General features: G+C 56.3%; 1 protein-coding gene and 1 long non-coding RNA gene across 19 annotated transcripts in view; one reads left to right on the forward strand and one right to left on the reverse strand.

Annotated features, from left to right (window-relative positions):
• Nucleotides 1-2,390: 2,390 nt before the first annotated feature.
• RIMBP2 (RIMS binding protein 2) overlaps nucleotides 2,391-21,567 on the reverse strand; it is a 221,268-nt gene continuing 202,091 nt past the window's right edge. For 14 of the 18 annotated variants that reach the window (XM_058691506.1, XM_058691504.1, XM_058691505.1 and 11 more), the window contains 7 exons: nucleotides 21,115-21,232; nucleotides 16,133-16,317; nucleotides 14,658-14,826; nucleotides 10,065-10,165; nucleotides 8,983-9,054; nucleotides 4,826-4,960; nucleotides 2,391-2,796 (listed from right to left, as the gene is read on the reverse strand). In XM_058691506.1, the coding sequence (XP_058547489.1) occupies nucleotides 2,608-2,796; nucleotides 4,826-4,960; nucleotides 8,983-9,054; nucleotides 10,065-10,165; nucleotides 14,658-14,826; nucleotides 16,133-16,317; nucleotides 21,115-21,232 (969 nt within the window). In that variant the 3' untranslated portion in view covers nucleotides 2,391-2,607. Of the gene's footprint in view, nucleotides 2,797-4,175; nucleotides 4,352-4,825; nucleotides 4,961-8,982; nucleotides 9,055-10,064; nucleotides 10,166-14,657; nucleotides 14,885-16,132; nucleotides 16,318-21,114; nucleotides 21,233-21,567 lie in introns of those variants that run through there. The other 4 variants (XM_058691501.1, XM_058691502.1, XM_058691503.1 and 1 more) reach the window with 4 other exon arrangements.
• Nucleotides 14,825-17,402, forward strand: LOC131489508 (uncharacterized). The gene is made up of 3 exons (XR_009250610.1): nucleotides 14,825-15,515; nucleotides 16,441-16,584; nucleotides 17,099-17,402. It is a non-coding gene; the product is annotated as an uncharacterized LOC131489508 (long non-coding RNA).

Consider the following 21,567-nt stretch of genomic DNA (forward strand, 5'->3'; position numbering starts at 1 on the left):
CAGGTTTCGCTCACATTTTGTTAACTTTACCCTGAAGTATTTCACGGTTTTGATGCTAATATAACTAATCACATGTATTTTTATTACTGTACCACTTCTCTTTTAATTTGTCCTAATTGTTCCCTGCTAGTTTGTAGAAATACCGATGATTCGTGTACGCTGACCTTGTACCTGTTCTCTTGCCCAATGCACGTGAGTTCCAACAGCATCTTGTAGCTGACTTAGCATCATATCATCTGCACATAAACACCATTTTGCTCCTTTCTTTCCAAACTGTGATTTTTCTTTCCCCTCCTTTCCTTCTTGTGCTGCCTGGAAGCCCAGCACGATGTTGAATACAAGCAGTCAAATGGACGCGCCTGTGTTGTTTTTGATGGAAAGAAAGAAGCGGTCAGCGTTTGCACCGTTAAGTATGGGGCTGGCCGTTAATTTTATGAAGTTGAGATCAACTCCTTTCTTTGCCGAGTTTCTTGAACAGCTGTTTTAATCTGCTAATATTTTGTTTAGGGTTTTTAAAAAAATTCGTGGTGCTCTTGGTCTGCAGACCTCTTGTGACGTCCAGGTCTAGTTTTGGTATCTGGATACGGCTGACCTAAGGGGTCTGGGCATCTGTCTTCTCTCCAGGAGTTGTATACAGTCGGCATCATTTATTCCTTAAACGTTCAGTAGTGTTCGCCAAAGCGAAGTGCAGCTCGTACTGTCTCGGGTTTGCCTACATATTTTGGGAAATTTGTACATTTCTTCAAAGATGTAGAGGAACATTAGTTCTGGCTACTTTTGCTCTTTTTTTTTTTTTTTTTTTTTTTTGAGAAGTTGTCAACTTTTTTTTTTTCTACTGTGGTAAAGTATACGCAGGAAACTTCGCCATTTCAACCATCTTTAATTGTGCGGTGGCACAAAGTGCATTCACACCGTTGCGTAGACTTTAATTTCTTAAATCAGCATTTCTTGAACTAGAATTCTTTTTTTTAACCTCAGACATGCCGTTGCATCTAGCACTGTTTTTACATTAGTTCTTCAAGGTGGATTCATCTTGGGCAACTAAAGCTCTGTGCCCTCCGACCTTCCCGTGCCCCCCTCCCCCCGCCCTGGCACCCAGCAGCCCGCTCTTGGTGGGTCGGTCTTGGGGAAAGGTGACAAATACGGTTGGGGTTCACCCGCGAAGCCTTGGCCGTACGAGAGCGGTCCTCGCGCACAAGAGATACCCACTCAGCGCCAACTGCCTCCGTTTCCCCGAGCGGGCCGTCTGTCGCCTGTGCGCACGGGAGAAAGGAATTCTGGGAGGCTGCTCTGATGAAAAGCGCTTGAAACAAAGACACAGAGTAAACGGCCTTGTATAAAATAACAAATTTTATTTCTAGAAAATATTTTACACTAACTGAACACATGCACACACGCACATGATATGTAACCACACACTGAGTAACTTCCTTTTAATAAATGGACCACACGCTAATATATTACAATTTACAATAGAGGTTTTGAAGACACAATGGGGGAAAGCTTGGTCATTCGTTTATAAACCTTCCGTAAATTACAAAAGAAAGGCCGTCTGAAAAGTATGTATAAAGAGTAAAAACCATTTACAAGTGAACAAGAATTACAAAACAGAAACCATCAAATACATCTGCCGGCAACTTTGCAAGTCTCTTGTTCGAGTGCCAGTGGTGGAGACTGGTGTGGAATCGACGCGAACAGACTGAGATTTCGGGGGCTGTGCGTGTGGCTTGTGCATCGTGGGGGCTGCTCTACTGTGTGTTGCTCGCTGCTGGGGGCTGTGGGGGGGGGGGGCGGGCACTGGACAAACATGGAAGTAACAGAAACGCAGTTGCCACGAGAGGGGACACGGAAAGCTATGAGCCTGGTCAGCTTCCTGGCAGGTTGGAGGAGTGGGACTTGTCCGAACAAAGTCCCTCCCTCCCTCCCTCCCGCCCTCCCTCTCTCTCTCTGGTTTTGAATGATCTGAGTAAGTAAACATTTCTTTTCTGTGTTTCTGTGTTACCCGGCTGGTTTGGAAAGACGAGAAGCCGGGACTCGGAATGCACAACTCGATTCCAGAGCAGTGTGTCTGTGGGGGTGACGAGCGCTGAATGTACAACACGTACGAAGTGCACACCGTAGATTTTATTGGACAGTACAAACCATTGTGCGTTTATAAGGCAGAACATCAAGGCGGTTAAACTAGGAGTTTCAAGACCAGAGTTAGAGTGAGTTATGCGTCATGAGGCAAGCATTCTGGAAAGGGGGTCAAGGTGGAAACCATTCCTTTAAGGGCGGATGACAAATGCACAGAGACCGGAGGAGCCCGAGGAGCCCCTGGCCCCCCCCCGCGTGCGTGCGGAGGAGCCCCCCCCCCGGCCTCCAGGCAGCCCTCGGGCAAGAGCGGGGGAGGGGGGGGTAAGGGGTGGGGGGGGAGGCTGGGGGGAGGGGCACCAGCAGCTCTTTGTCCTTGCGGTGGCCTTAAAGTGCGCGGTGGCGCAAAGAGCGTTTCTCTACTGGTGTCAGGGGAGAAGAGTGTTTGTTTAGGAAGGTACTTGAGTCATGAAAGCCCTAGTTTGGAATTAAGGAGAATTACGGAGGTGTGGGAGTTGTCCAGAAGCACATGGGTCATTTCACTGCACCCAGCCTTTTCAGCAGTTTCTTGCCTTTGGAAAGCAGCCCCTTTTTCTTTTTCGAGGACATTTCCCTGCCTCTCCCAGGACTACCAGTACCCATAGATGACGTAGGTGACCCCGAATGGAGATGGGCTGAGGGGGATGACGCTCTCCTTGCTGTACCTGAACCCTCGGGAGGAACCTAGTAGGTACAGTGTGACAGTTTATTGAGTGCGTGCGCGCCAACAACATCCATCCACTCGGTGACATCACACTGTCCCCGTCTCCCACCAGGCAAGACAAGGGGCGGCCCGCGGCTTCCCTCGGGGTGGAAAGGGGGCCCCGCAGCGGGCCCGAGGGGGACGGCCTGGCCACCACCGGCTGCTTTGCCGTCACTTTGTCTTCGGGGCTGGGGGGCGGCCGTTGCTTCGGCAAAACAAAGCTGGGTAGTAATTTACTTTGTAAGTCAAGACCAAATGCGGGAGCGTGGGAGGTGGGGGTGCCGCTTTGAGTGGAAGTGGCCGAGGACCCCTCGGCATCGCACGAGCGAACGCTCTGAAAGGGGGCTTCGGGGGCTCGGCTATGGAAGTGCGGACCGTGGCGGGGGCGTCCCCGAGGGGCGGGCGGGGGGGGGGGGGGTTAGTGGGCTACAGCAGACGGCACACCGGTTGAAAGAAAAGAAAAACTAAAATGAACCTCAATTGCAATCAAAGGAAGCGTCGAGGCCCTTGTCGCCTTTCATCATTTCCAAGCGACTGGAGATGAGGTTTTGCCAACAGAACGCGCGCCGCGGTGCCTGCGGGTCCTCCGCGCGGTGGCACCCGGTGCGTCCCGTCCCCATCCCCGTCCCCGCGCTCTATGCGCCGGAGACCCGGGTCCTCCGCCCCGCACCCCTCGCCTCCCCGGCCGCAACGTCTGCCTAGCACGGGTGTTCGGGAGCCAGCAGGCACACGAGAGGAGCCAAGGGCCTGACGCTTGCTTGGATTTAAAATCAAGGTCTCGTTCCAATGGAAAACACCTAGTAAAGCATCCCAAAGGACACCTGAAGATACCATCTATGCGTCTGAGGCAATCATTGGAGCTGCATGTGTCGCAAAGCTCAGTACTGCACTGGGGCCCCCGCCCGTGTGCTCGGAACACGTGTTTGTGCTTTGGTGAGGAGCCTCGGCTCGCTCGCGAGAGAGAGGTACGGTGGCTCGAGCGAAGCTCGCCTGGCATGCCAGCCGGCCCGGGGCGTGTTCGGAGCCAACGCTAGGTGGCCGCACGCCCACTACTCATCTGCTCGATCTCGAGTTAACGTGTTTGGGAGTGAGATCTCCTAGAGTAAACAGAGTCGTGAGCTTGTGCTTTTTCCGAGGGGGGCTAACGATGCGATATGCAGCTTCAGTTATGAGGAGACATTGGAACATTCTCTATGTAAACAAACAATTAGCCTGTTAAGAAATATGTTCCCAATGTTGGCCTTTGAAATGTTCTTAATGGAGACAGTAGGAAATGAGTTTTCAACATGATTATCCTACTACAGATTCAGTTGCTTTACAACTGAGGCCAGTAACGGCCTGATGTTTTAGGTCCAATGAGTTTTTGAGACATATTTCTTTTTTTTTTTTTTTTTTAAACCCCACAGTGAAGCCTTAAGTCTACTGCACTCGTCCGTGTAAGGTAGCTTAAGTTGGTATCTTTATAGGTATCTTCAGCTGCTCACTTACGTGAAGGGCTACAGTGCCTGATTAGGGTGTGAAATGAACACTCTTCTTCTGTTTCCAAGCAGATGAGCAAAGAAATAAAAATATATATATATAAAAATGTAATATATAAAAACTGGCAGTGATGGAAAAAAATAAAAATGAGAGACTACACATGAATGTAATCGAATAGTCAGTTTTGCTCGAGGAGCCCTCAGGTCTGTGGCAAGAGATCTGAAACCCTGGCGGGGCAGGCGGCCGCCAGTGCCCCCTGGACGGAAGGACTAGCCGACCCCTTCGCTCTCAACCGAACCGGAATGTGCGTCTATGCTGTAGGACGGGGGCTCCCTTGGTGAGGAAAGGCGGATTTGAAAGAATCGAGAGGGTCTGTTTTGGCGAACTAAATAAGCTTGCGTAAGAATCTCGAGGCACAACCCCCAGGGAAGGGCGGAGACAAAAGATACAAAAATACCAGCACAAGGACCGTGGCAGGCCGTACGTGGCAGAGCGGGACACAAGTCAAAACTGCTGGGGGCGTGTGCTTACCCGTTTGGCCTTGGAGCGCGGCGGTGCGTCTCGGGAGTAGTGACAGGGCACGTCGGAGAGGTAGACCTCCACGTCGTCAGGCACTTCCTCCAGGAAGTTGGAAGGGACAAGGCCTTTCTGCCCATTAAGTTCCCCCTGGAAGCACAGAAGAACGAGTTACCCTGTTTTTCCGGAACCCGACTTCCTGCTCCAGCTGCGGGAGGGAAGCTTCGAGCAGCGTGGCCTGCTGGGTCTGTTCTGGTTCAACAGCGGAGGAACTTCCAAAGGGACCCCGGTGTGTCCAAACCCACCCTGGTCACGGGAACAGCCTCACGACACGCCGACCGAGCTCCCCGGGGTCTGCGTCTGGCCGGTCTGGGCTGACGCAGAGGCACCTGTGTCTCGGGCAAGGGGCAAGGGGCAAGGGGCAAGGGGCCCGGGGCCACTCCTGGGCACCACTGGCTGGGATGCCCTCACGGAGCGGCCATCGACCCCGGCCGGCTGTCCTCAGAATCCCTACGGAGCCTTGAAAAACACCATCTGTGCAGCACGTGGGTCCAGACGGACCGAACCCATCCGGGCGATGTGATGTGCGGGCAAGACGGGGAGCTACTGATCCGTCCACACACGTCATCTCTCTAAAAATCCAAACAACGTGGGCAAATGAAAGCACCTGCTGACCCCTCTTCGGACGATACTGCTTCCCTTCCGGAACGTTCTCTCCTTTCCATATCTACACAGGTCGCCATCCACGGGACATCTGTACCCAGCAGGTCACAGCCACCTAATGGCTTCTTCCCCACCACCCCCAACACAAACCTGCCCCCGCGGTGCCCAGAACCAAGTCCCAAACTGGTGACCCCCGGTGTACATGGGAATCTGCGTCCCTCTTCACAAGTCTAGGAAACGACGGCATGGGACGGGCAGCCGACTCCCTCCGCACCAGAAACTGCGCCCAAGGACACGGCCAACAGCGTGAAAAGGGAACCTACAGGATGGGAGGGTATCTGCAAGCCATTTATCTAGGAAGCAGTTAACGTCCGGAACGCATCAAGAGCTCTCAACACCACAACAAGAAACCGATTAAAAAACGCACAGGCGCCTGGGGGGCTCCGTCTGTTAAGCAACCGACTCTTGATTTCAGCTGACGTCATGATCTTGCAGCGTGGGGGTTCAAGCCCCACTTCAGGCTCTGCACTGACGGCACGGAGCCTGCCTGGGATTCTCTGTCTCCCTCTCTCCCTACTCCTCCCCTGCTTACGCTTTCTCAAAATAAATACACGTTTTTAAAAACGGACAAAGGACTTGCATAGACACTTCCCCTGAGGAAAGACACATAAATGGCCAACAAGCACATGAGAAGATGCTCAACATCGATCGACATGAACGTCTTAGAGCAACGTAAATCAACATCACAGGATACCACCTCACATCCGTTAAACGGACAGGACAGAAAACAAAAACAATTAAAGAAAAAACGACCAGAAAATAGTGTTGCCGAAAACACGGACAAGCCGGAACCCTCGTGCGCTTGCTGGTGGGGACGTGGAACGGAGTGGCTGCCGGGGGCAAAACCGTCCAGCAGCCCCAGTTAAACGCAAAAGCACCCCCCGACCCAGCGATTCCACTCCTGGGCCTAGACCCCCGAGAGCTGGAAGCAGGGTCCGAGGGACGTGTCTGTGCAGCACGCTCACGACTGTGTGCTTCACGGGAGCCACGTGCCCCTGACGGGGGTGAACGGGGAGCCAACCCGTGTCCCCACCGCGGAGCAGCACCCGGGGGCGGACACGTGCTACGACGCGGACGGCCCCATGGGACTCGTGCCTGGTGAAGGCGGGCGGAACGGAATTCACGCGGTGACCGCAGTTCCACGAGGCCCCGACAGCAGGCGGGTCCACGCGGACGGAGGGCAGACGGGGGGCCGGGACCGGGGGTCGGGGGGTGGGGGAGGGTAAAGGCTAACTGTGTTCAGTGGCGACGGAGTCTCGGGTTTGCGGGACGGCGACCACGTGGCGTCTGCGTCACGCCGGGAACGTATCCACCACCACTGAACGGCACGCCTGACGATGAGGACGGCCAATTGTACGGTTTTTGCAATTAAAAATAAAACTTAATTAAGCAAGAGAGGCGGCCCCAGGTACCTCCCACGTCTCCCCAGCAAGAACTCTCGCTGGGCCCGGGATGCACATGCCCGGGGGCACCTGCCCTGGCTGCGACCCTGGAGACCCCTCTCCCCTTTCTGGCGAGCCCCCAATCCTCCTCCCTGAGGCCTCAGCTAACTTTCCTCAGCGTCCCTTAGACTCTCTCTAGGACACGTGCCCCCGGGCCTCTGCTCACATCGAGGGTCCCCCGTCACACCTCCACGCGGGCACTCAAGCGTCTCCGCGGCCCAGACGTCTGTCAGGAAACCCGGCCCCACCAGACTCCCCAGCAGCATCAGAGAACTCGGCTCCTCCGGGTGAGGCCGCGGGCGGCTCGCGTCTGGGGGACGTGGGACCGTGTCCCGTGTCCCGTGGGAACGCACAGCCTCACGCTCAGCTCCCTGGTGGGGCCGCGTTCACCTCACGCAGGCCTGCGGCTCCCCGACCCAGGACGGTCCTGTGCACGCCGGTGTCCAGGCGGACCCCTGCTCTGGGCCTCCCACAGGCCGTCTTAGGAACGCACGCGTCGCAAGTGCTCACGACCCCCTCATGGCCGCCCCCTCTGCTGCGTGCTGCTGCATCTGACCTTCTGGTGGCCACTAGAATCTTCCGGGATCAACGGCACGGAGGCCGCTCCGTCTTGGAGAGGGTCAGATGTCCTCCAGCTCGCTATTTGCCAAAGCACGTTTTTCTCTCTGCCGTGTCCTTACGCCCACGTTCCCAAGGGCACCCATCACCTGAGGCAGAACCTGGGGGTCCTCCCTGGATGACACTCTTACCCCAACTAGTGGCCTGAGCTCTGGGTGATACAGACGCCAGCTTCTGTCCACTTTCCTCCGTCTTTTGGCCCAGCCTGCAGCCTGTGCCCTGGCCCCTGGGGCCCCCACCGCCCTTCAACCACCTGCAGGACAGGAAGCCCGGCATTGTCCCACTCACAGACCCTTGACAGTCTCACCCAGGAGAAACGGGACAAAGCGTGAGAGGCCTCACTAATCAGGACCCGCACGAAGTGAGGACCCTTGAGTCCCACGTGCCCGAAGCCGTGAACTCGTTGGACTCAAAGAGAAACCTGCCTCACAAAGGACTTGATGGTTTCCCAACTATTTTAATAAAATAAAAGGGGGTGGTGGGGAGGCTGGTGCAAGATGGGCGTCCTGTCCCCAAGCCACCACTGCACCAGGCCCCCCGCAGTCCTGCCAGCTCCATGGCGGCCCCTTGGGCTCGGAGGGCGGCTCTCACAGGAGGCACCCAGTGCAGAAACACTAAGATCAGCCTATCGGTGGGCATTCTTAATAAAGTAACCGTAATAAAACTCTTCTCCTCAGCAAATGCCAGGAGCCATACCCCCAGGAGCACCAAGGGGGGAGGCCGGGCCCCCAAGGCGACTGGGCGGAGACCCAGAGCCCGGGCCAACACTGCCAACAGCCATCAGCCCAGAGGACGGTCGGGGAGGAGTTCTACATTCTGTCGGTGTGAAATCATTAACTTTGCTCATTCGTGTTTCTTTCTTCTCCCGTATGAAAACACATTTGTTACCTTACAAATAATCAGAAAGCTAACTTGTTTGGTATGTGTCTGGATGGAAGAAAATCTTAATTACAAGAATGTGGGAGGGCGCCTGGGCGGCTCAGTCGGTTGAGCGTCCAACTCTTGCTTCAGCTCAGGTCACGAGCTCACGGTTCGTGGGTTCAAGCCCCGCATCGGGCTCTGTGCCGGGAGTGCGGAGCCTGCTTGGGATTCTCCCTCTGCCCCTCCCCGCTGCTCCCTCTTTCTCTCTCTCAAAATAAATACACTTTAAAAGACAAAGACCGTGAATCCATGTGCTGTGTTTACGGCTTACACGCGTGGGAACGACCCCTCACAGAGGGGAAGGGGCGGTGCGGCACACAGCGCGGCCTTTCTGCATTAGACGGGACCCCGCGGAAGGGACACGGGGCAGGCGGGCCTCTCGGGGAGCCGAGCACACAGAGCGCACCCAAGTCAGGGGCGAAAGTATCGATCGCGAGGCGGTGCTTCCCGGGGGCTCCGGAAACTTACGTAATAGAAGCCATCTTCATCGATTTCACCGAACACGGTAATAATGTCTCCCGTGCAGAACGTCAGCTCCGCCTGTAGAGACAAACATCAAGCTAGTGCCATTTTCCCGCACAAACCAGGAGGGTTTTTGTTTCTTCCAGGTTCTTCACGACTGCCCTACTGGCTTCTTTCTTCTCATTATTTTGGTGAGGAGCCACTCCCTCAGTCGTCGGGGAAGAAAGGCAGGAGGCCGCCGAGCGCCTGTAAGCACAGCTCAACGTGAGGCCCCCCCGAAACGAAAAGCGCCCCGGCGCTGGGTCCGGGGCCACAACTCAAGACCGCTGCTGGGCTCCCCCGGTCGCCGTTCTTTGAAAGTAGTCAAATAGTTAACTGGAAAAACCCTGATCTCCAGGGAGACGTTCTCTGCAGACTGGGGACCGTTACATAAATTACCGCCCCCCCCCCCCCCCCACCGAGCGCCAAAACAATCTTGACTCAGTTCTTAAATGCCACTCCGCTCAGTGCCAGGCAGTGGTGGAGGGCGTGAGAAAACAGGAGCACGTGAATGCAGTTTTATCTCCGGACCTGGAAACGAGGGAGGGAGGCGCGCGTCTAAGCGTCACCAGGCACACGAATCGATCTGCACGGAAGTGCCTGGTGAGTCAGTCGCGCTCCACGTCTGCACCACGAGCTGGGGGCGGGTCCCCTTCCGAGTCTCGGTGCTTCGTGGCCACGCCGGCCCAGGCCACGTGCAGAGAGGACACCGGGCCTGTCCCTCGGCTTCTTGCGTGTCAGGGCGGGGGTGGGGGGCGTACTGCTCTGCTTTCCCTCGGGCTTTATTTCCCTCGTCAAGACGACCCTCCGGGGCCACCCCCAGCAGACCAGGATCACAGCTGCTCTGCCCGGAGCATCCCGGATGGGGACCTCCCGGCCACAGCAGCGACCTTGGTCGGCACCTGCTGTGCTGCTCTGTCTCCTCCCTCCTGGCTCCCTAACACCATTCACCGCTCTGGTAGTGCCCCCTGTGGACGGTTCCAGCGATGGCGGGAGGCCAGATCCCGGTTTCCCGGGGCAGCACGGCAGTGAAACCCCGCTCCGGGTACCTCGACGTCGATGTTCGGTGAGCTTTCCCTGGGGTCGTAGTCATACAGGGCCACCACCCTCCGAGTCGCCCCCGGGTGCCGGCCGCCTCTTCGGCTTCTCTCTGTTTACACACAAGAAGAAAGCCGTCATGTGGTTATTTCAAGAGGAGAGGTGCCCCCTCCCTTGCCCCAAGCAGCACAGCAGGCTGCACTTGGCCGCTGGGACCAGACCCGCCCCCTCTCAAGGGGGGCCGGTCGCCCTGGGCTGCATGTTCTAGTATCTCTGCTCGGGCACAGCCCTCCCACCCCCAACCCCCAACATACACACACACAGTGCCAAGGACACTTTCCTTTCCCTGGCATGTCCATCAGGCCGGGAGACAGGTGAAGCAGGGATTCTCCGGAATAATAAATCTAAACGATTCAGAACATTGCTCCTGGAGGAAGTTGGCATTTGTGCATTTCTTCCAAACACAGCCACTCTGCGCCTAGAATTGGTTTCTGGAATTCGTACAAATGAAAACCATGGAAGGCAGGTATTCTGCAAGCACCTAAAGTTGGTTCTGTGCCCTGTCAGTGGTTTTCAGCCGGCACAGGGCCCGGCTGTGCAAAGATCCAGAGATCACCCGCACCTCGGCTCCTGCCCAAGAGGCACTGCTTCATTTAGAGAAAGCAGGGCACCGTTGTAGGGCCTGTGCACTTGCTTCCTTGAATCAGAGAGGAGAGTTATTCCAGGGATCAATTAGACCACTCCCGGGCTTGTTAGTTTTCCAGGGCAAGTTGCAAGTATGAATTCCTGCAGGTAGCGGTAACAGTGAAATTCACCCTTTCCGGCATATGCTGGGTAAGCTTCGAGGAGCTCACACGGTCCTATGACCACGGCTGGCAGCAATCAAGGTGGACAGTTCTGTCAGCCCCCAAAATTGCCGGATGCTTCTCTGATGCCACCTCCAGCCCCAGGTAACCACCGGTCTGCTTTCTGTCCCGAGACTTTTACCTTTCCAGAATAGCATTTGAGTGGAATCATCCCAGATATAGTTTTTTTAGAAAGTGGCTTCTTTCACGGGGACAGCGCACCTGAGACCCACTCGTGTGACCGCGTGCATCAGCAGTCCTACTCTCCCGCGCGAGGGGCAGCCCCCGTGTGGGACGCAGCAGTTACCCGATCCGCCTACCAGGGGAAAGGCACCTGAGTGTCCCGCTATCGGTGGTGCCCGGGCAAGCCCCCTGTGAACACCCTGTGCAGGATTTGAGGGGGAAGTCCTATTCCTGGGGGGTGAGCACTCAGCAGGGGAGTGGGGGGACTGTGCCGGAAGTGTGTCTAGCCTCGGAAGGACCTGCACATCTGACTGCGGAGATGCCCCAGGCGGGTTCACCTCCGGCGGACGGTGTGCTGGCTCCATATCCCTCCTACGCATGGTGTGCCCCCGTGGCTGTGCCCGTGGGTGAGTCTTGGCTCCCTGCCATGCCTTTAATTTGCATTTCACTGATCACGTGAAGCATCCTTCCTCGTGCTTGCTTCCATGTGTCCTCCTTGGTGAAGGATCTCTTCGATCTTTTTTCTTCATTTATTTTGGGAGAAACCAGGACAGAGAGTGAGCAGAGGAGGGGCAGAGAGAGACGGGGGGGTGGGGAGGGGTGGGGGTGGGGGGGGACACAGAATCCGAAGCAGGCTCCAGGCTCCGAGCTGTCAGCTCAGAGCTCGACGCGGGGCTCGAGCTCACAGACTGTGAGACCGTGACCTGAGCCGAAACCAAAAGTTGGACACTTAACCGACTGAGCCCCCCAGATCTCTTCAATCTTTTGTCCCCATTGTTATTGGTCATTTGTTTTCTCGTTGTTGGGTTCTGAAAGCTTCTCATGTGTCCTCTGAATTCAAGTCCCCCTTCAGCTGGGTCACATGCAAATCTTTTCCCCCAGCCTGTGGCCTCTCTCTTCCTTCTCTTCACGGTGTCTTTCTCAGCCCAGAATGACTCGATTTCCATGAAGTCCAACATCAGAATTTTCCTCTTCCGTGGCATGGTTTTAGTGTCACATCAAAGACAGTGCCGCCTGACCACCACCAAGTTTTTCCATGTTTTCTTCTAGAACTTTCACGGTCTTAGTTTTTACATTTGAGACCGTGTTCAGTTTTAAGTTAAGTCTTCTGGTTTGGTGGGAGTATGGCCCGAGCTTCATTTCCCCACCGAATCCAGCACCTGTTATGGAAAAGACTGTCCTTTCCCATTGAACAGCCTCTTGACCGTGGATGCGAATCCGTGGACGGTGTTATGTGTTGGTCCGTTTTGTGGACTCTGTTCCGTTCCATTGACGTGTGTGCCTCTGTGTCCTCCGATTCCACCATCTGGATTCGTCTCCCTGTATGGTCTTACAATCCCGTTAATGTCCACTCTTCTTTTAAATCTGCTTGGGCAACGGTAGTTCCTTTGCCTTTTCATACACGTTTTTGGCTTAGCGTATCGATTCCAAACAAATCCCTGCCCAGACGTCGACTGGGGTTGTGCTGCATCCATAGGACAGTCTGGGGATGCGGGACGTCTCGCCACCCCAAGTCCGGGAACACGGCGCCTCCATGCACTTGGGGATCTTTAGCACACAGATCCCACACCCATCTCGTTAGACTCACCCCTCCCCCTTTCGTGTCTCTGTTGCGTTACCGTAAACAGTATTACTTCTTAAATTTCCATTTCAAATTTTTCACTGCTAACATTTGGAAAGACAACTGCTTTTGTATCCAGTGACCTTGCTAATAAACTCACTAGTTAATTTACGGGATCCTTTGAGATTTTCTAGATTTTAGGTCACCTGTGAGTAGAAAACGTTGAATGTCTTCTTTTCCGGTCCGTGCACCGTTCCCTCCTGTCTCCCCACGCGTGGTGTCCAAAAGGGACTGAGAGGCGGACACCGTCGTCCAGCCCCAGCCGCGGGAGGGGCGTACTCAGTCCGTAGCAACTAGATAGTTCCTGGTGCTAGAAACACACTAGTATCTCAGTCTGGTTCCTTCAAAAGTCATGTTTGGGAAAACAGAATAAAACAGACATTTAACCTAACCGATCACATGGATCGAGCTGGTTTCTGGCAGAGCGCTTGTTGGCTTTCCGGTCCGCGGCATACAGAGCCCGCTCCCCCTCTGAACCGGGCACGTGGCTCCGGGGACAGAGGCAGCGTGTACTCAGACGGCTTCAGCCTCGTGGACTTGACCCGGGCAGCACATTCACAGGAGGCCTCGACTATCAGATGTGGGTTCTAACCTCAAATGGTGCGTTCGTTCACACCAAAGAGACTGAAACGCGTTTGATGTGGTTTTGTGACTGTCCTTAAAAATATGCGTATTCTTTGAGTCGTTCAGTTTTGTCTCTGAAATCTCATTTCGAGCTAAGTTCACCTTATGTTTTGAAGTATTAAAACCTTAAACACGAATGGCATCCAACGGATCTGTCTCCTATTTAGAAAAAGCAAAGGTGCTTCTAACGAGTGGATTTTTCCTGCACGTGGGCAAGATCACAGATCACACACATAATGTTGCTTAGAGTCACTGAAAATAGTCTGCTGTGTGTTCACGGGTGCTCGCGGACTGGTTCGTGATAGGCGGGGTCATCGGGTCCACGTTACAGGTGCAAACCCTTGATGGCTTCTGGAGAAGCAAGGAAGAGCGTGGCAAGACCTCATCAGCCTCTGGGACTTCACCACCGACGGGCTAATGTTCGAGGCACGTCACCGACGTCTCAGTCCGTCCGCGCTGCCGGGACAAAACACGGTCACTTCTCACGGCTCTGGAGGCTGGACGTCCAAGAGCAAGGCGCCGGCAGACTCGGGGTCTGGTGAGGACCCGCGTCCTGGCTCACAGATGGCATCTTCTCGCCCTGTCCTCACAGGGTGGACGAGGCAAGGGACGTCTGCGGGGCGTCTTTCAGAGGGCAGGAATGCCCCTCCGACGGCTGCACGATCGTGACCTCAGCTCCCCCCAGTCACCATCGCCGTGGGGTTTACGTCATAACTTAAAATTTTAGGGGGGACACAACATCCAGTCAAAGACACCCTCAGAGCGGTAGTCTGTTTTCTAGACGGGACAGACTTTAAGTAAGCAAGGCTACACTTCATCTTCCATTAGAACATCTTCTGTGTCTGCAGGGATATGTCGAGCACGTACGCCCATAAAGCGTGTAGGACTGTTATGACCTGGTTTGTAGAGTGGATTTTGCCCCAAAAAGTGGATGGTTAACTTTCGGATTCCCTTGGGACGTTCATTTGATTTTTAATGTTTATTTTCAAGAGAAAGAGAGAGAGAGAGAGAGATGAGGGTGAGCAGGGGAGGGTCGGAGAGAGAGGGAGACACGGAATCCCAAGCAGGCTCCAGGCTCCCACCTGTCGGCACAGAGCCCGACATGGGGCCTGAACTCACGAACTGTGAGATCGTGACCTGAGCCGAAGTCGGACCCTCAACCCACTGAGCCACCCAGGCACCCCTCCCCCGTGATGTTTAAACGGCACAGACTGGACCCTGCCCACACGCCTTGGGCGCCCGTGAGCCCGTGGCGTGGCTACGGACCGCCGGGCGGGGGGTAGGGGGCGGGGGTGGGGGGAGGCGCAGGTGAACAGGGGCCGGTCTCTTACCTATTTTCTCCACAGGCGTGTTCAGAGGAAGGAACCCTTGCCTCAGAAGCTGGTCCATCATATCCTCGTCGTCGGCTTGGATCTCCGAGACCATGTTGCAGGGAATAAGGCCGAGCCGGGCACAGGTCTCCCCCCGGTAAAAGCCGTCGGCGTCTTTGTCCCCATACACCTGGAGCCGGTGTGAAAGGCCAAGGCGGCAGGACCGTGGGTTCACAAGCGCCTCAGCCCTGCCGGCACGTCGTCAGAACACGCTCGAAGGAACGAGACCGCAGTCACCCACGCGCGCCCTGCACAGCTGCGCTCCTGCCCTCGGCCCCCGAGTTTCTGCCCCAGGGTTTGGACGACGCTGCTCTCCCCATCAGCTGGTGGCGGTGGGGCCACAAGTCGGGGCTCTGGCTCCACTCTGTGCACGGCCTGCGTATCTGAACTCACACAGCGAAAGCCGTGTGCGATGACCCCACCCGCGGAGAGGACGTCTAGACCCCACACGGCGGTGTCCCCGCCCACAGCAAGTGGCTTCCTCCGCCAGACGGTGTGGCGTGTCAGGATTCCAGAAGTTAGGAATCTCATCTAACCCAGAGCTGTTCATCACTCTCTGGGGTCACAGCACCACGCTTTAAGGGCGTGTCTTACTGGACACGTATCATAACCACGTTCAAATGCAACTTGGCGTGCCCTCTGGGGAACCTGAAAACTTAGGGCTCAAGGGCTCCCTGTTTCCCTCTGCCACTGAGCACCAGGCTCTCTCTCCAGCTCCTACTTCAGACTCACGACGTCCCTCCTCTCTGCTGCTCAGCCAGCTGGATATTTAATGCAACAGAAAAAAAGCCAGCCATTGGGACGAACTAAGGAGCTAAGGTATGGTGAGACCGCTCCCCCCTTCCTCGGGTGCCCCCACCAGCCCTGCAGCCCCCAGCCAAGCCCCCAACTTGATGATCTGTCCCCCCACGTGCCCCACCAGCCCAGCGGCCCCCGGCCGAGCCCCCACCTTGAGGATCTGTCCCCCCGGGTGCCCCACCAACCCAGCGGCCCCCAGCTGAGCCCCCACTTTGAGGATCTGTCCCCCCAGGTGCCCCACCAGCCCAGCGGCCCCCAGCCAAGCCCCCACCTTGAGGATCTGTCCCCCCAGGTGCCCCACCAGCCCAGCGGCCCCCGGCCGAGCCCCCACCTTGAGGATCTGTCCCCCCAGGTGCCCCACCAGCCCAGCGGCCCCCAGCCAAGCCCCCACCTTGAGGATCTGTCCCCCCAGGTGCCCCACCAGCCCAGCGGCCCCCGGCCGAGCCCCCACCTTGAGGATCTGTCCCCCCAGGTGCCCCACCAGCCCAGCGGCCCCCGGCCGAGCCCCCACCTTGAGGATCTGTCCCCCTGGGTGCCCCACCAACCCAGTGGCCCCCAGCTGAGCCCCCACTTTGATGATCTGTCCCCCCCTTCCCCCACGTGCCCCACCAGCCCGGTGGCCCCAGCCAAGCCCCCACCTTGATGATCTGTCCTTCTTTAAAAGGAAGCTCTTCTTCTGCAGCATCCGGATTTGGGGACATGGTGAGGGGGTCATAGTCAAAAAGAGCCACAAAGATTCGGGCTGGGAGCTCTTCTGTACCAGGGTCTGTTTCCGACTCTTCGTAGAAGTCTGGAGAAAGGTGGTCTCGCTCACTGTATTCATCTGGGAGCAGGTGGGGACAAAGACAGAATGCTAGGTGATTCCCGCCCGCCATGCCCCCCCCCCCCCCCCCCCCGCCCCTCACTGACTCAGAAATGTGTGCCGTTAATACGAAATATGGCTCAGGGAACAAGGATGGCTGAGACACCAGAACTCGTCTTTTAAAAGAAGTCTGCGGTTAACGTGTGGACCGACACCAGTGGGTCTGAGTGGCAAATCGCTGTCGTCAAGCACCAGTATGAAGGCCCGCCCCGCGTGAGTCCGTGACAGGTGGGTGACGCTGGGCGGCCTCACCAGCCGCAGACCCAAGCGAGGGGTCAGTGGGGACGGACAGGCCGTCCACCGCCATGCAGAGCGCCACCCGTGTCCACAGCAGGCGAGGTCGGCGCCTTCCTCCCGTGACCGAGACACATTCGTGTGTGCGTCTGGGGTCATCCGCTGAGCTGTCCGCTCAGCTCTAAATATTTCAGCAGAGGGGCGCCCGGGGGGCTCAGTCGGTGAAGCGCCGACTTCGGCTCGGGTCACGATCTCCCGGTTCCTGAGCTCGAGCCCCACGTCGGGCTCTGTGCTGAGGGCTCGGAGCGTGCAGCCTGCTCCCGATTCTGCGTCTCCCTCTCTCTCTGCCCCTCCCCCACTCGTGCTCGGTCTCTGTCTCTCAAAAATGAATAAAACGTTAAAAAAATTAAATATTTCAGCAGCCACAAATGCACTCTTCACAAAACTCCCCTATCATCCAGCTGCTAAAAATTATTCTTTGAAATCCTATTATGTTCTCGTGTATCAGACATCATCGTCGGTGTCGCTGTATACGTCATCGTAGCGGGACAGAGAATTCGCTGGCAGATGACACTGCCCTGCTCCCACGGGCCACACTCCCACAGCAGCGGGAAGCGAATGGGAACCGCCACCGAGGCAGAGCATAGGCGGCTCACACAGCCAGCCAGGCCCCCGGCGACCAGGACCCCGACGGGAGGACGCCACAGGGACGCAGAAAAGACAGGAGACCAAGTGAAGAACCAAGCCACTCGGTTTCCTTCACCAGAAAGAAAAAAAAAAAAAAAATAGTTGAAAAATAAATAAAAAGCACTTTAGCAGCCGAAAAAGTGGACTTTTAAAATGCAGTGCACTGTTGACGTTATTTAAATTGGGGACCCTTTAAGGATGCCTAGATAATCTAGAAGTTCAGTGATTTCTCTTCTGCCAGGGAACAAAGCTTGTCAATGGGGGGGCGTCATTCGTGTCCTAAGTTTTTATTTTGTTTATGGTCAATGGAAAGATCTCATGCATTTCCCCCTACTTTTCAACGTTACCTAACTGAAATCGTGGGAAGCTACATAAGCCACCCTGTGGCCTCTGGGGTCTCGGGTGAGCACGTGTAGGGGGGAGGCGGAGAAAACCGTCAGCAGCACGAAGGCGGCCGGCTTCTACTCCGGGCAGGTGGCTGGTGCGCAGAAGGGGCCCGGTGCCCGCGACAGCACAGCCAGCAGCGCCCTGCCCTGGGCGGACAACGGAGAACGGCCGGGAAGGCAGACTCACTCCTAGGGGTTCTCAGCCGTCTCCGATGGCCAGACAGCGCGAGGGCCGGGGACTAGGTCCGCTCCTAGGCGGAGGCTGGCCACGACGGCCATCGTCCTTGAGGGTCTCGAGCCACCCCTGCGGTCTGCACTGGCCCGCACACCCTCGGCAGCTGGCCCGGCTCAGGGACCCTGACGGTGGCCACACTGCCCGAGGCACGGCGGCCAGGGCAGACATCCGAGGCTGGGTCCCAGCGAAGGCTCCAGCCGGAGTCTCCTGAAACGGGGGGAGACGACGGCAGAACTGCCCACCTGCCCCACGGGCTCTTTCTGGTGGGGCAGGGGGTGGGAGTGTGGGCAGGAGGGGGGCTTCACTGCCTCTTCTTGCAGAGAAGGACTGTGTCCACGTGGAACGTGGCCACGGCCCTGGCCTCCCCAGAGACCGCAGGGAGCGGCCGGGGGTCCGGCCCGAGGAGGAGGAACTCCCCTCCAGCCCTGGTCTGACCTGGTGTGGGCACTCCTCCCCCTCTGTCCTGAGGCTATGACCCCGGGTCACCCTGGCGGGTTCAGGGGGGTCTCTTCAGGAGGGAGAAAGGGTCTGCACACCATGCGCCCGGACAGGCCTCCTGAGTCCAGCCGTGCCGTGCCAACAAGCACCGTCTTATACGGGTGAGAGCCGGCCCTCCCTGCCTGAGACCAGCAGCCTTCACCGGTAACGTCCGCGGTCATTTGTGCAGGGAAAGAGGGAGTCGTGCGTTAAACATACTTCATGCCGTTTCATTTTCTCCTCGCCAGGAAACCCGTGGAAAAGGCATCTCTGTTCTAAAGGGCCAAGCTTCATATATTCATTTTCAATTGTTCCTCTGCACACAGAGAGAATGTGCTGCGTTTCCTCGTTCTGGGAGCTCGGCAGCCGGGACAGCCGAGGAAACGGGAAAACCTGGAGAGGCCACAGACTCCTAGAACGGGATCCTCGCCAGGGGAAGGGGCACCCTCCGGGTACACGGGTAAATACAAACACCAAACAGGAGAAAGCCAGAAGCCGGGCCCAGGGAAATCCACCCGTGGAGTCACCGATCCGTGTCCTGAGGCCCCCCTCACGCTGACTGTGAGATCGACACTACAGCTGTAGCTCCCCAACTCTTGTCTTTTTACATCAGGAGGGGTGCTGTTTCCTTCATTTTGGAAAACCCAGAGAATACGAAAAGGTACGGTATTTTAATTCAATCGTGAGTGCATTGCTTCTTAAAAATGTATTGGGGAAACGTACGGTCTGTAGACTTAGGGTCCCCTGGAAAAGACCACAGATGCTTCTGGAGTAGAGCAGACCCCTAAAATGACAACTGATATTTGCACAAGAAAAACGGAAGAGGACCTGGGGGAAAGTCTTCTGGCGTGTCACTGACCACTAGCTCCCGAGGGTCACTGGCAGCTTCCGAGTGCACGACACTTCTGTCCTTTGAGAATATACTAGGCGTTTCTGTGTGTGTGTGAACGTACCGCGTGCATGACACCCATCGTGCCTTTACGTGGTTTCTTGCATTGCTACACGGTAAGAAGTCAGGTACAATTAAAGCAATAAGTCACAAATTTATGCAGCGCTTTTTTGAGTTAGGTCATCAAGAGCTTTTGTCTTCGTTAAAATGTTAGCGTTACTCTTTCCACTAACGTCACTAGAGTCTTACTGAGATCGAGACACGCGTGCAGCCCTTTCAATCCTTTACCGTAAGACACAGCCACTCAAAGGCCCATCCCGGGGTGAGCGTCCGCTGGCCCGACTCGGACCAGCGAGTTTCCCCTGTGCGCCCCCCCTGTGTTTCCCCTGTGCGCCCCCCCTCCCCGGCAGTCCACGGCCACGGGCAGACGTTCCCTCCCTCTCCCAGGGGACCGGGGCCAGAGGACACCCCACCCCAGCACCCACAACACTAACGCTCCCACCCCGGGAACAGCAGCGGCTCCGTGACAAGCCTCGCCGTGCTCTCCATGCATCCAGTCACAGCCCAGTGAAGACCCGGACACCCAGAACAACCGCAGAGGAGAGCAAAGTCTGGGCGTGCGTCTGGCCCAGGCCTGCCTCGTTTCCACAGACGGCCCGTCAGTCCCCCACAAGCCGCTCACACGCCAGGAGAACCCCGCTGGGCTCGGAAACGGATACGGGGGATGACGCACAGATTACGGGAGAGACCAGCGTCTTCCAAGTCAGACTGCGGATCCGCTTATTTTCCAGTTAACGGAAGAGACCCTATCCCGTGAAATTGTCGCCAATAAATAAAAACATCCTAAGGCTGTGAAGGTGGAAGGGGAAACGTTTTTTTCCCTGTTGTCTGGACTTTACAAGGAAGAGAAGTCCAGAAGGAGGACGACACTTAGAGGATGTTTTGTGTTACCACGTCTGTCTGTCTTTCCAGCTGCTGTGACAGAAAGGACAGTCTAGCAAACGTCAGCGGTTTGGCTGCGATTAGAGCCGTGTGTGCGGGCGTCTAGAGGCCCCTAACTTGTCTCCCGGAGCCCTGAATTGCCAGGTCAAGGGGTCTCATTCTCTTCTACCCGTCCCCAGTCCCGCCTGCTCTGTTTCCCACGTGTGCGTGCGTTTTCACGAAAGGCTGGTTTATTTGGGCTGATGACCCTGGCAGACATCTTCCCATCCGACCGCCCACCACGTCCCCCTGGCCCAGCGGGTCGGTCACAGGGACAAAGATGACGGATGTCAGCAAGACTGGCTCAATCCCAAAAAGGAATGGAAAGAACGGACATGGGGTGCCAGACGGGGACTCGCGAGCAGGGAGGTGACCGGATGGGGGAGGGCGGCACATGCTCCGAGGACACATTTGGGCCTCCTGGCGTTTCTGTCACTTTGGGTCCCGGCTGCCAAAGCGTGTTGTGCACGCGGACAACTCTCCGTCACTCGGGGCTTATTTCTGTGTTTGGAGATTGGCCGCCATCCCCGCTCCCGTGCCGCTCTGACCACGCGCACGTCCCGCGAGCACGAGCAGGGACGTGGGAGGCAGTGCACTGCGATCTCTCCGGGGCTCGTGCCGTCCGGCCGCTCCGGGAAAACATAAATAAAGATCGGCAGGGAGAAGACAGACCTAAGAAGCCAATATGGTACTTGGTTTTATCGATCCTGTGCTTTCTGCCTTCTTTTTGCCATAAGCAATGGAGAGTTTTCTGCGTGTGGTTGAAATGCTATTTCTCATAAGGTTTTAAAAGTGTTTAGATCAAGGACTAAGCAGCCATGTGCTCTGTGCTCGGAAGAAGGAGAAAGGTGTCAACCAGGCCCACTAACCGATGCATGGGACCATCACTGGCCGCGACCTCTGAGGGCCAGCACTGCCGTGGGAGAACCTCCGGCCCGCGTGGTCCGCCCTGTCGGCCCGTCCTGCAGACACCGGGTTTCCTAAAATCTAAAGACAAAACAACGGAGTCATAAGTCTTGCCAGCCTTGGGGGACACAAGAACTAAGTCAGCCAAATCAAGTCAACTTAGAAGCGGAAGCTCTAAAGGCAACTAAACTTAGCTTTTAACTGAAAGGTTAGCTGAATAACCTGGAAGAGAAACAAGTTGCTCACCCCAGGCGCCCCGTCTTCCAGACCAGAGTCCCTTTGCGACACACTCACGGGGGTGGGGGCAAGAGGGGACTCCTCGGGAGGCACTGTTTCCTGTGGCTACTGCTGCGGAAGCCGGAATCTTGGAACCAAAGCGAGAGGGGCCGACACAGGCACCTGATGCCTCTGGCACC

This window comes from Neofelis nebulosa, chromosome 11, assembly GCF_028018385.1.
Source record: "Neofelis nebulosa isolate mNeoNeb1 chromosome 11, mNeoNeb1.pri, whole genome shotgun sequence".
Lineage (NCBI taxonomy): Eukaryota > Metazoa > Chordata > Mammalia > Carnivora > Felidae > Neofelis > Neofelis nebulosa.